General features: G+C 35.5%; 1 protein-coding gene across 1 annotated transcript in view; it reads right to left on the reverse strand.

Moving 5' to 3' along the window:
• The window catches only part of esyt1a (extended synaptotagmin-like protein 1a), a 37,665-nt gene that overhangs the window by 13,948 nt on the left and 8,776 nt on the right, over positions 1–14,941 (reverse strand). Inside the window, 15 exon segments of the mRNA XM_056449071.1 lie at positions 163–245; positions 416–592; positions 2,345–2,503; positions 2,572–2,721; positions 4,768–4,854; positions 4,951–5,022; positions 5,122–5,223; positions 5,300–5,389; positions 7,437–7,485; positions 7,585–7,667; positions 7,978–8,154; positions 13,048–13,168; positions 13,468–13,523; positions 13,616–13,705; positions 13,774–13,846. Coding sequence (XP_056305046.1) covers positions 163–245; positions 416–592; positions 2,345–2,503; positions 2,572–2,721; positions 4,768–4,854; positions 4,951–5,022; positions 5,122–5,223; positions 5,300–5,389; positions 7,437–7,485; positions 7,585–7,667; positions 7,978–8,154; positions 13,048–13,168; positions 13,468–13,523; positions 13,616–13,705; positions 13,774–13,846 — 1,569 coding nt within the window.

The following is a 14,941-nucleotide window of genomic DNA, read 5'->3' on the forward strand; positions in this document are numbered from 1 at the left end:
TATTATTATTATTATTATTATTGTTATTAACTATTAAAAATTTTAACTTTAGTTTAAAGTCCTCTCTCTGTTATTTAAGTATTTAAACTTCCAAAGAAGGGCTAATAATTTTGTCTTTATCTGCATCAGAATAAATGATAAAAAGAAAAGTTGCAGTCTCACCTGCCAAGAAAGTCATCTTGATCAATGTCTTTATCAAACAGGTCAAACTCTACCTCCTGACCAGGGAGCTGAGTCAAGATCACCTACGGTACAAACCGGCACAATTTGCATTTCTTACAAATATCCAGAAGCGAAAACAAATGTTTGAATATGCAGAGGAGGAATGAAGTGACTCTCAAAGCTGAAACCATCTTTTGTTTTGATACAGTCATCATACCCCTCCTGTTCCAAGTACATAAATGGGTAGACATACCTCATAAAGCTCGTTCCAGATGGGGTTGAGGTTCTCTTTAATGACCTGACTCTTAAAGGCCAATCCTCCCACTCTGATCTTCACATACGGGTCACTCTTACCCTTCATCATTCCTCCCATTAGATTGTCTTTAGCGACGAGACTCTGCGCTTCCACCAGATGGATTCGCAGAACACCCTAAATTGAACATGTTAGAATTACAAACATTAGCCATGTTTACATACCTTTTTTTGTCATATTGTTAAAATCATTCCGATTGAAAGACGTGGTGGTGTGTTTACATGAGACGTTATCTATACCAATGTGGTGTTTAAATGCACCACTTTTATTTGGACTCGGTCCTGCCTTTCTGTCTGCCAACATGAGTTCAGTTCTATTAATTCTTATGCATGCTGTTTTTATCGTACAGTGTTAAATAAAAATGAATCAATAGCATGAATTTGTAGGCATACCAACTGCTGGAAAGTAACGTTAAGCTATGAGGAAAAGACAGATATGGGAAGCTTAGCTTTTTTGTGGCTATACAAGCTCCTCTCTCCTCAGAAAAATAATAGCATGTGGATGAAAGTCTATATTATAATAATCTCTGCAACTGTCACATGGTCACCCACTGAAGCAAAGCAGGACTTTGCCTGGTCAGTACCTGGATGGCAGACCACATGGGAAAGCTAGGTTGCTGCCCGAAGGGGTGTTAGTGAGGCCAGCAGGGGGCGCTCAACCTGTGGTCTATGTGGGTCCTAATGCCCCAGTATAGTGAAGGAGACTCTATACTACTCTGTGAGCACTGTCTTTCGGATGAGACTTTAAACCAAGGTCCTGACTCACTGTGGTTGTTAAAAATCCCAGGATGTCCTTCACAAAAAGAGTAGGGGTTTAACCCCGGCATCCTGGCCAAATTTGCCCACTGGCCTTTGTCCATCATGGCCTCCTAACCATCCCCATATCATAATTGGCTTCATGAATCTGTCTCCTCTCCACCAATTAGTGGGTGTGTGGTGTGCGGTCTGGCACAATATGGCTGCCGTCACATCATCCAGGTGTTTAAAGCATGTTTAAAGCATTTTGAGCGTCTAGAAAAGCGCTTTATAAATGTAAGGAATTATTATTATTATTTATTGCCTGAATTTTGTGACCTGGAATGGAAACTCGCATAAGTTGTCATTGTCCAGTTATTCTTTTTTCATGATCAATTTTATTCAAATTATACTACATACAATCATAAACTACATACAAGCAGATATTCTCCAGTCATTCTTGTTCTTGCATGGACTATATAGCAGTCTAGGGAGGCAGGATGGAGAACGATTTAAAGAACGATTTAAATTCTTCTTATCATACACTTGTTTGAAATTACTGCACTCGCATCAAATCATCACCACATTGGGGATTGCAAACCGAACTGAACAATTATCTGGTTAGCGCTCTCCACTTTATAAGCATCCTGTTTTAGCCTACATATGAAAAATCTTTAAAATAAAGAAAACTATCTGTAATCACATCAGTAAACTCCAAATGTTTGCTGCCTGTGATAATGAGATTCAAAGCCAGATACACACTTTTGAAAGGAAGGCTGTTGTCTGAGAGAGACCATATATGACAATATATTCAAAAAAATTAATATCTGTGTATGCATTAATAGCCTACCTTGTGGCAAATCATGACATAGAAGCAAAGTAACTAGTTTAAAGTGTTTACATGGCAGAATATTTAATTTTTTTTCAGTTTATAGAAAGGTTTATCCCAACCATCTCAAACCGATTACAATTTAATTCAGTTTGAGCATTTTATTGAGATTGAGGTGTTAATATTAAGCATTTTCATTCAGAATAGACTTTTAATTGGACTAATATACTTAATGTAAACGCATCTACTGATAATGTCAGTCCTACTTTAGTTTTCAAAATGCTATGAACATCTCCACAGGCTCACCTCAGATGCAAAATTGCTGTCTGGACTAGTGTGCTCAGGGCGTTTTGGAGTAGGGGTCACTTTTGTGGCTCCTGACGACACATCAGATTCGACATATCCTTCTCCAGGTATTGGAGACACAGGGGAAGTAAGGATGGCGTCCTCATTCAGCCACAACACCTGAAACAAGCATTACCAACATTATGTCTTTAAAGCTTTTAACAGCCAAAATCCGTCTGTTGTCTTACCCTCAGCATAGCTGTGATGTAGATACGGCTGGCCGGTCCGGATTTTTCTAGCTGAAACCACTGATCCATGGTGAGCTCAGGGCTGGACAGCAGACGAGACATTGGGATAAAGAGGCTTCCCAGAGTCAAAGCCCTGTCATCATCCTTCACCTGAAATGATGGAAGCAAGAATGACACAATTACAGTGATGCAATTGTGATTACAGGGGCATATACAAAAGCAAGGCCTTGATATTAAAGGCACAGTATGTAATTATGCTCTGCTAGAGCTCACACATTTACAGCTAAGAAAGTTGTAGTTTGATGACACTGTGATTGAGTGTGGAATAATAGGACTTGTCATATCCATTACATCCTATGGAACTGAAATCATGTTCATGGATGAGCTAAAGTATTCAAAACTAATTATATAATAATATTAAGCAGAGTAATGCTGAAATCTATTGAAGTAAAACAAGATCATTGAAGTACATTAATTGCTGATGAGAGCACAAAAGCAGTGGATCTTTTATTATGCCACAGTACACCACTTCTGGTTCTTCCTGTTGTGATTACATAATGCTGTTTTATCAGACTCAGTGGTATGAAAAATCATACTTAAGTAAAAGTAACATTACTTGCCTAAAGATGTAGTGCTTATGAGTAAAAGTATCTGTTGTAAATATTACTCAAAGTATGAGTAAAAAGTAGCCCTTTCAAAAGTACTCAAGAGTAGTATTACGCTGTAAAAAGCTGATGCATTTACATCATTTGTAGATGTGTGTAAACGTAACATTCTGTAGTGCATTTAGTTATTGCCCAGCAAGAACACAACTTCATAAGACATTCATATTAGGTTAGATTTAGGTTGTGATGTCAGGTAACCAAATTTTAATGTCTATCCAGCATCTAAGGACAACGTTATTTTGATGTCTAATAACGACGTCAAATGACGTTGATATTTGGTTGATTATATGTTGGGTTAGAAAGTGACCAAAATCCAATGTCAAACCAACATCTTAAACCATTAAAGTAGTGACTGCAGGTTGAAGGAAAGTAGTGAAGTAAAAGTACCAATACTGCACTAAAAATGTACTCAAGGGAAAAGTACACATTTATAAAACTTACTTTACTTCTAATTTGTTACTTTACTTTAAGAAAATTGACCTTTTTGCTTATAACCTCCAAATGGTATGGCTAAAAAATACCATTATATATCTGAACTACATAGATTAACAATTAACAATAGTTTCATTTTTTAAATGCATATGGACAGCTATATTAGGGTTATTAACAAAATGCCATGGCTAAAAAAAAAAAGCCCGTAATTCCTAAAAAAAAAAAATGGTGGAATTAACTGACCACATAGGACATGATTTTAAATAAATAATTATTTTTGTGAAATTGACCTGTTATACGCATGAAAAATTATGCATTACAATAGAAAATGGCCGGAAATGCCTTTTTTTCTATTACTGATCAGTTATCATATTCTTAACAAATAATATTTTTTTAAACATACACTGAAAGATCCTAAAGCACTTGGACTTTGATCATTGCTGCGTACAGTTATTTTTTTCCTTCAAATTTATGATATCAGTTGTCAAAGTTTAAATCACAACAACACATCCATAAATATTTTTGAATTAGATCGAAAGCAGAGAGTAGGTAGTATTGTGTGGCTGTTTAAATGCATTAAACCACACTAAAAATAATCAAACCCAAAACATTTTCAACTAACTAACATTTAAGGTAAATTTAGCCCCATCCACTTGTGACCTGAGTGAAACATTTTTTTTTTTAAAAAAAGACATTGCTACCAGGGCCTAAAAGTTCCTAAAAAAAAAAAAAAAAAAAAAAAAAAAAAATATATATATATATATATATATATATATATATATATATATATATATATATATATATATATATATATATATATATATATATATATATATATATATATATATATATATATATATATATATATATATATATATATATATATATATATATATATATATATATATATATTTTTTTTTTTTTTTTTTTTTTTTTTTTTTTTTTTTTTTAGGAACTGTTAGGCCCTGGTAGCAATGTCTTTTTTTAAAAAAAAATGTATTTATATATATAATGTATTTAATATATATAAAAAAATCATGAAAATATGACTTGAAGTAATAGTTGAGATTCAGTATTTTACTAGTAACATTGACTATACCTGAATGTCGATATCCTGTTTGCGTGGATCCTGAATAAAAAATGTGAAGGCATCCTCCCATGCTGGATTATTAGTCCCATACACCGTCTGGATGGAACATATATGCAATAAAGTAACTCCAGAAAGTATAAATATGCCACAAACGTTTAAATATGATGTGCAATAGCAGTAATGACGTCATACCCTGCTCTCTTTGGTGGTGTCCTGGACGGAGATCTGCACCATGGGGCTGGGGTCCTTGTTACCTTTCTTGAACTGAACGGAAACTATCTGACTCAGTAATGCTAACATTTAAAGCCTCTTTCAACAAAACAAGAGACACTGAAGAAATAGTGAAATGGGATGTAAACTTACAGGTAGATCTTGTGCACGGTCAAGATACACAGTCAGAACGGCAGCAGAAGGAGGATCTGCTGTCTTACTAGATACTGTGATGTTCTGATTCCTCCCCAGCACCTACATTTCATGAATGGAGATTAAAGATGTGAATTGCATAATATAGGTTTTTATGATCTGTTGGTGATAAACTTACTTCGCTGAGACGTTCTGCAGAGGGCAGCAGCGAGAGCCATTCTAGCCTCAGATGAACCTGACCTGATGCAGCATCCTTTAAAGTGTACCACTAAAACCACAGTGAACAAGCCTTAGATTGAAAAAACAAACAAGACAGACTGCACAAAAACAAAAACAGGCTGGCATATTACACAACATCTAAAGAGTCTGCTGTGCCAATTTGTATATCACAGCTGTTTCTGGGTATGTAAATTCAATTATTCAGTAACAATTTTTGTACACAGTCATAAAATGTTTATAATATATTTATGTCATAAAATGGCATAAAATTTTCAATGGCCAACATGCAAATCATATTAAATTCAAGCAAACTAAATTCAGGGCAAATGTTAAGTGATCCTGATAAATTGCATTTTATTTTAAATGATTGCTGACAATAATCTGTTAAAACAGTGGTTTGAGGGATTCATTTACTCCTTTACTTTTATGCTTACTCCCTTTATTAATCCGGGGTCGCCACAGTGGAGTGAACCGCCAACTTATCCAGCATATGTTTTACACAGTGGATGCCCTTATAGCTGCAACCCATCACTGCGGGAAGCATCCATACACACTCATTCACACACATACACTACGGACAGTTTAGCCAACCCAATTCCCCTATACCGCATGTCTTTGGACTTGTGGGGAAAACCGGAGCACCCAGAGAAAACCCACATGAACACAGGGAGAACATGCAAACTCTACACAGAAACGGCAACTGACACAGGCAAGGCTATAACCAGCAACCTTCTTGCTGTGAGGCGATTGTGCTACCCACTGAGCCACCGTGCTTGCCCCTGTACTGATTATTATTATTTATTATCACTGTTTTCTCAATTATTATTATTTTTATTTGAATTTTTTATTCATTACAATTTTTATTATTATTATTTTTACTACTATTACTATTTACTGAGTTTGATATGTTTTTTTATATACATTCTTTTAAATGTAAACTTTATAAATGCTTTGGCAATACATTTTTAACATTGTCATGTCAATAAAGCAATTTTTAAGTCGAATTGAATTGAGATAGAGGGGCTGCGCGGTGGCGGAGTGGGTAGCACGTTTGCTAGTAGGTCGCTGGTTCGAGCCTCGTGAGTTTGCATGTTCTCCACGTGTTCGTGTGGGTTTCCTCCAGGTGCTCTGGTTTCCCCCACAAGTCCAAAGACATGCGCTATAGCTGAATTGGGTAGGCTAAATTGTGTGTGAATGAGTGTGTATAAATGTTTGCAACTGGAAGAGCATCCGCTGCGTAAAACATATGCTGAATAAGTTGAACCTATTATTACTTTTGTATTGATTTGTATGAATAATATGATATGTTGAATAATAATATAATATATTGAATAATATGATGTACTGTTGATATATTTTTTTTATTATTATATATGAATATCATCTTTTTTTTACTACTACTATTTACTGTGTTTACTGTTTTTTATTATATATGGATACTTTTATTTTACTTTTTTACTTTTATTTTACTTTTTATGTAAAGTTGGGAACTGCTTTGGCAATACATTTGTAACATTTGTCATGCCAATAAAGCAATTATTTAATTTGATTTAATTAAATTAAATTGAGAGAGAGAAAGAGAGAGAGAGAGAGAGAGAGAGAGAGAGAGCGAGAGAAAGAGGGGGAGGGAGGGAGAGAGAGAGAGGAAGGGAGAGAGAGAGAGAGAGAGAGAGAGAGAGAGAGAGAGAGAGAGAGAGAGAGAGAGAGAGAGAGAGACTCCATTATATTTTGGGAGAAAATGAAAAGTGTCTCCACCTAGCAGCACAGTACGTGTCCTCATGCCACCATATGAGAGAAAAAGATTGAACTCCCCTTATCCCTTATTAAAGCTCTCTGTCCTTATCATTTGTTATTATATAGTTTTATTAATTTTTTTTTAATTAACTTGTTTATTGTGACAACAGATATTTCTAATATAACGATATATATAAATGTGTTTGTTTACTATTACTTATTTTTCTTTTATCTATATGTATGTTCTGTGGTTTGTTATTTCTTTGGCAACATTGTGATTTGTTTTACAGTCATGCCAATAAAGCTCTTTGAATCTGAATCTGAGGGGGAGAGAGAGAGAGAGAGAGAGAGAAAAGATGTACCTCATCCAAAAGAACTGCTTTCTTTACAATCCCTAAATCCAACTTCATTCTAGGCAAAATGCAAAAACAGAATACTTGAGTTCACAACAGAATTATAGCGTTATATAAATAGATTTAAGTTTTAACTTCAGTTATAATTATTTTATACCTTCCAAGAAAGTCATCCTGGTCAGGGTCTTTATCAAACACCTCAAGCTCCAGCTCCTGACCAGGCACTTCATGGACAATCACCTAAAACAAATACAAACACACACAGGCAGAAATTCACAAAGATTAATTTGCAGTGAACAGATGTTTCATTGAGCTTGTGCTTTAGCTCAATGCTCATCTGATCTTAGCACATGATAGTCACATCCTGCACTACCACACTTTTTTTTCTTCTCGTTGTTGCCAGCAGTAACAAGGATCTCAACACATACGTAAACACATGGTATAGTGTTATAAGCCCGAAAGAACCACAGCTTCCCTTTTTTAAAGTGACGGAAATGTGACACATTTTCATCTAGAAGCACAAGTGACATCAATCACATGTTATTCTGACCTCGTACATCTCTCTCCACTGAGGATTAAGGTTGTTGTCCACGTGATGGGAGGTGAAGATTTGCGTCCCCACACGTAACACCGCATATGGGTCAGATTTCCCTGATATCACACCTTTCATGTAGTTATCCTTGGCGGGAAGGTTTTCAGCCTCCAGCAAGTGGATACGAACTATACCCTATGCCAAAACATACAAGGGTACAGGGGTAAGGAAAGTGCAGAAGGCTCGTTTGAATGAGCATATGCAAGTATGTAAATGAGCACAGTTCAAGCAGGACAAACATGCATGATGAAACTATGGAGTATTACATTACATTTCAGGGTCAGAAATCAAAATCCCCATTAAAATGGACAAAAATGCCTCAACATTCATAAGGGCACACTATAAAAAAATGTAATAAAAAAATAAAATAAAATCACCATAATTTCAATGGTTAAATACTGTAATCTGGCAAACAGTTAATTTCCTTAATATATATCAGGGGTCAGGAACCTTTTTTCAGCAAAGAGGCATTTCCAATTTTTTTTATCAAATGCATTTAAAAAGCCATATGGGTGTGTGTAAATAACAAAACCTTTATACATTTATAAACAAAACCATTATTTATGTCCGTGCACTTCTCAAAAATAAACAAATATGACGCATCAAAATGAAAGGACAATTTACAGGTTTTTTTCTTTTTGCCATCGCCACTTATAAATGTTTGAATTTACGTGTGTGAGGTTACAATAGAAACGTAAATTACCATAGAAATATAACTTGCCCTTTATTGTTGTCGCGATTCAAGTTAAACCACAGCACGACATACGCACATTGGTTGAAACGTCCTTTTATTGTAAACAGAGTTCTTATTCATTTTGCTGTAGAAAATACAATATAAAGGGAATTGTAATTGTATTTTTAACAGGAAACTGATTTCTAGTAACAGTTCTATTTTTTAAAAATCTGAAATATTATTGAAGAAAAAACAGCTGGAGAGCCACATATTTTTGGTCAAAGAGCCACATGTGGCTCCCGAGCCATAGGTTCCCTACCCCTGATATATATGGTTATATGGTAACCTTAAACTGGCTTTTTCATAATTGCCTGCATGACACTTTTTATGCCTTTTTATTGACATTATTATGGTTCTTTTTAGATTTTTCTCTCATCAGTTACGTACACTAGAGTTTTCTGTTACATCTAATGTTGATAAATAATGTTTATTGCAATTATTCTATGTGTATTTAGTATACAGGTTAGTATGTTTCTCTGCTCCTGGGGAAAGTTTTTGTGAGGACCTTTGGTTTATTATATGACTTTCTTATTGTGTTTTTGTCTGTGTAACAAAAGCTATGATGGGTAGATGTTCGTACTTCAAACCACTGGTGTATAATACTATAAAATAATGAAATATGGTAGTTTACCATAACATTTAGAAATTAATTTAACAGTTTCAACCATATTTTTAACAGTAAAGTTCTGGCAAGCACAGCTGCTGGTTCATTCATTCATTCATTCATTTTCCTTCGGCTTCATTTCAAAGGTTGCCACAGCAGAACTGCCATTCCGGCATATGTTTTTACACAGCGGATGCTCTTCCAGCTGCAACCCAGTACTGGGAAACACTCACACACACTCATTAACACACATACTCATACACTACGGCCATTTTAATAGGGTATTTACAAAAGTGTGCGGAAGGACTTTTAATATTTCAGTAACCTGGGTCAAGCTCTCCCAGTGAATTGTCTGCCATTGCAAAATCCGCACGTTCAAGGTCTGTTTTCTTTAATAATCAGCGATATCCTCTGGCTGAGTGATATCCGATATAAAATGGGTCTCAGAGTGTGCAAGAAGCACTGCATTCTATTACATTTTTCTGCGCCATGTCTTAAAATTTGAACATTTATTTTACCCCAGTATATTCAATGAAGTTTCTGCACTGGGCTGCTAATCTTGACGGCTTTTCATCTCGTTTTACGCTTGAGCAACTAAATGAATACTAAAGTCTATTCAACTGATTATATTTCAATTACATTACAACATCGATGCTGTAAAAGGAACCATATAAAATGGAAAAAAGTCACATTAACCGATCACCGGAAGTTTATCAGTATGGGAAGAAACACTGGCTCTGCATATACCCTATTGACCTATAGCGCATGTCTTTTGGACTGTGGGGTGAACTGGAGCACCCGGAGGAAACCCACGCCAAGATGGGGAGACCATGCAAACTCCACACAAAAATGCCAACTGGCCCAGCCGAGACTCGAACCGGCGACCTTCTTGCTGTGAGGTGACAGTGCTAACCATTAAGCCACAGCTGCTGGTTTTTCACCTTAAATATTGCTGATTTTTTTAACAGTGCAAAAAAACGGCTGTGTAATTTAATCATCTATTACAGGTGTCATGATTAATGTGAAATTTTTAAATTGCAGCATTACATTTAGATCAGTGCAATTAACAGCCTAATTTGCACTAGAGAAGACAAGACTGCTTCAGTAACAGGGAATATTTGTGCACTTTCTGTATAATAATCAATCCCAGGTTAGGTAGCCACTTTTCCCATGCTACTGAAACAACCAATGATGTTCTAATGTGTAAAAAAAATCTAACTAATCCTTTAGCTTGTTTTGTCTTTGCAGCCAGAATATGATGTGGTGTTTCCCTAAACAGCTATTTGGTGCAGGTTAAATGGTTATTTTTCCAAAAATTAACATTTCATCACTATTTACTCATACTCAAGTGGTTCTAAGTTTGCATAAAATTCTTTCTTCTGTTAAACATAAAACAAGATAGTCTGAAGAGGCAGCCATTGACGTACTTAGTAGGAACAAAAAATACTATGGAAGTCAGTGACTGTATTTTACCAACATTCTTCAGAATATCCTCCTTTGTGTTGAACAGAAGAAAGAAATTCAAACAGGTACAAGTGAAACCAGTGGAACAAGTGGAGGATAAAAACATAATAGCAGAATTTTTCATTTTTGGGTAAACTATTTCTTTAATGGACATTAAAATCAATAACCGACAATAATGAAATATTTTTTTGCTATAATATTGGAGTCTTGCTATTACATTACACAAGGTTGCTCTTCTCATACTTTTGCAAATGTTCATTCTTCTCTGTTCAATTGTCACAAACCTTTCCATTAGTTTCCATATTTTTTATTTGATAATTACTTAATCCCACCTTTTTCTTGTTTTTACCTCTTTCCCTTTAGATTTAGAGGTGTTTTCAACTAAAAACCAAAAACCTTGGCATTTTGGCCACTCATTTTACATGGCCTATGCGTTTAGCAGCCTGAAATGCAAACGCTGAAAATGGATTTCAAAGCGCACATTTTTGAAAATGATAACCACATCATCTCTAGGTAAAAACTGTGACATGCACATGCAATTGTTCGGTCTGCATACAGTGTGTACATGTTGTTTCTTAACAAGGCAACTCTGCTAACTACTGGCTTAGCATCAGAACAGTGTTAGCTGTGTTTGATAATTTGTGTGAAAGGGGTTCATTTTGACAACAATATTCTATTATATACATTATTGTATTTTTGTCCAACTTTTGAATAATACAAAAAATGTTTAAATATGTGACTGTTGTACTAACACAACTCATTTTAAGTAGTTTTTCTTAATTGTTGGATAACACTTTATTTAAAGTCACAATTCACACTATTAACAAACCCTTTACTAAGACTACTGCCTTACTTATTACTCATTTGCTGCATATTAGTTATTAAGGTAGTAGTTAGGTTTAGGTTTTGAGTAGGATTAAGGATGTAGAATGATCATACTTACTAGGGAAGAGCTGGGACGAAAGTACCAATTTTCATAAAAACCTCATTTTAAATCAGGTGTTATTGAAATGTAAAACAATCCCAATATAACTTCACTTTAAACAAAAGTTGCACAATGTTATTTTTGAATCCATCAGCAGGAATGAAAGTAACACATGGGTGGGTCAAAAGTAACACCACAATATTTGCTAGATTTACTGGATTAATTTTGTTTATTTTAAGTACATCTGACTTTAACCTTGTTAAATGTTAACTGCAAACATATTTTGTCCTTTATTTTTGCAAAAAAAATATTAAACTGCATTTTCATATCAAATTTTTGTCTCATCAAATGTTTCAAAACAATCCTAAATGTTACAATTTTCAATTTTTATTTATTATTATTGGCAATGTGCATTGTTTTTATAAAACACCCGAATTCAAACACTGCAAGCTGTAATGTGAAAGCGAAAAATAAGGTATGTATGAATATTATAGTGGGATATAAACTACAGTGTTACTTTCGTCCCCACAGGAACTCTTGCCATTTAGAACTGATTTACTTTAACTTAAGGGTGTGTTATTGCACTAAACAACCTGTAGATTGATCATTAATGTGACACATGAAAAGAGAAACACAAATTGTAATAAGAACCTCTACAATAATTTACTTTCTGCACTTAAAAACTGAAATTCGGAGCTAACTGCGGGACACGGTCATGAAATCGTATGATATTTGGCAGCTCCATCAAGGGCTGCATGCTGAATGTGCTGTTATAGCCTGGAAAGCAAATGCTGTCAGGGCTTCGAAAAAATCTATTTGTTACTTTCGTCCCATGTTACTTCCATTCCCCTAAATTTACGCTCCCCTAATAAACATCTTAATAATAGGCAGGTAATAAGCCAGTAATTAATAGCGTGAACTGAGAAAAAAAATGATCAATACAAGTTATGAATTTAATTTATCTTAATTTATATTAATTCTTGATTATGTAAATTTGATCAATCTGCTTTAGCTCTTATTTGTAATTACACTACTGTAATGAGTTCTTTCTTTTATTGTATCATTTATATACCTGTGTGTAGGTTATGTACATTATGCAATTGCTGGATAAATACATCTATGTCATTGATCTACGCCAAACTTAAAAGTATTAAAGAGGTAAAAAGAAAATTTTATTCCAATGGGCTAATATTGCCCCTTTCAGAAAACGTTAATTTCTGACCCTGGTACGTCTGATGAATCTAGTCAAAATGAAGAGGTTAACACAGATAAATACTCCATTAAAGCACAGTGAAGTGTTACCCGTGGAAGAGGGGAACGCAGCTGTGCTACGTGCAGATTGGCCACCAAAGGCACAGTGAGACGATTGGGGAGAACCAGGAAAGAGGCGATTGCATCCATTATCATAGTGTCCGACATGGCACTGAAAATGAATGCAAGGGGTTCGTACAGAGAAAATGGGACACAGAGGCACAGACAAAATACATTTAAACTATTTGACAGCATGGGTGATTATAATGGGTTAAAGTTATGATCAATATGAATGACTGCATGTTTCCCTGCTTCATTTCAATAGAGGGAAGCTCTGCAGACTTTGAATAATCAGACCAGCGCTCTACTGATTATCAATGAATGAAGCATATGAGAAAAGAGAGTTACTGTATTAATATGAGTAGTTGAACTGCTGTCTACTTCTACGGTAAAAAATAAAACTGCACTCACTTCAAACCGGGTATGTCTAACAAATTGGTCATGCCAGTCCAGTTGATGTCGAGTTTCTGTGAGGGACAGAAGTAAAAACAATACTGTAGTTAAAGAGGAGGCTATTATAATGGGATATTTGAATTCAAATAGAAAACGGTGGACTAACAGGCCTGCGGATGAAGAACATGGTGACTGCTCCCACGAGAGGAACGTCTCCAATTAGAGGCTCCAAGATCACTCTCAACTTTCCATGTAGCTGAAGAGCGAGAAATTCACAGTCAGTGAGGGTTTTTTTTATTTCCGTATTATCTTAGTCTTTCTTACCTGAATGCCTTTAACTCCAGCTTTACAAAAGTACTTCTTCACCTCAACATTAATCTCCACATCTCCAGCATAACTGCAACAGAGCGCAACACGTTTAAAGGGGACCTATTAGGCAAAAATTGCTTTTATAATGGGTTTAAACACAGTTGTGTGGCAACAGTCTGTGAATATAACCAGCTTCTAATGGTAAAAGTTAATAATTTAGTTTTTTATAAATCACACAAAAAACAGTCTGCAGAAACACTCTGATTGACATTCTCCCTTTGTACATGTCATCTTGAGGAGGAAAGCTCCACCCATTAGTGACGATCTCTCCCTCATTGGAATAATATGTTAGTCTTGTTTTTGAATCTGCCACTATGCTGACACAGGCTGCGTCTGAAATCACATACTTCCATACTATATAGTATGCCAAAAACAGAATGCGAGCCAAGTAGTAAGTTCGAATTCATAGAATCGAAAAACAGTATGCGAGAAGTACCCGGATGACTTACTACTTCCGGCGAGATTCTAAAATGCGCATCCGATGCACGCTATGATATCCCATGTTGCCCCATGAAAGAAATCATGAATAGAAGTAAAGCGATGTAACTGACGTGGCTAGGTCACATGATTATGACAAAATGGTGGATGTAGTACGTTCGAGTCCCATTCATACTGTATAGAACACACTTTTCTAATGGTCGACTAGTACATTCAAATGCAGTACCTACTGCGTAGTAGGCGATTTCGGACACAGCCGTAGGAGTTTGTAGCTCCACCCTCTTTTTAAAAAGAAAGCTGGGAGCACAACCTCATTTGATTTTAAAGCGACAATCACCAAAACGGCACAATTAGGATCAAAGCCTAAAAGGAGCTGTTTCAAAGGGTTATAAAACATTATTCGTATTTTATTTTGAGCTGAAAATTCACATACACACTCTAGAGACATTAGAGACTTGTTTTACATATTGTAAGAAGGGGCATGATAGGCCCTCTTTAAAGGCTGTGTATGAACCGGAAGTTGCCCAAGACTTCTGTTTCAGTATGATGATGTATTTCCAAGTGAGACTGAATATTGAGTAGGGATGGGTTTTATTTTTTGTGTTCCTCGTCTCATCTTTCACTCGCAGCAAACTAACATTTGAAGGGGTGTGGCTAAGCATTTTTTGCCCAAGTCAGCAAGCTA

The sequence above is a fragment of the Danio aesculapii genome, chromosome 23, assembly GCF_903798145.1.
Source record: "Danio aesculapii chromosome 23, fDanAes4.1, whole genome shotgun sequence".
NCBI lineage: Eukaryota > Metazoa > Chordata > Actinopteri > Cypriniformes > Danionidae > Danio > Danio aesculapii.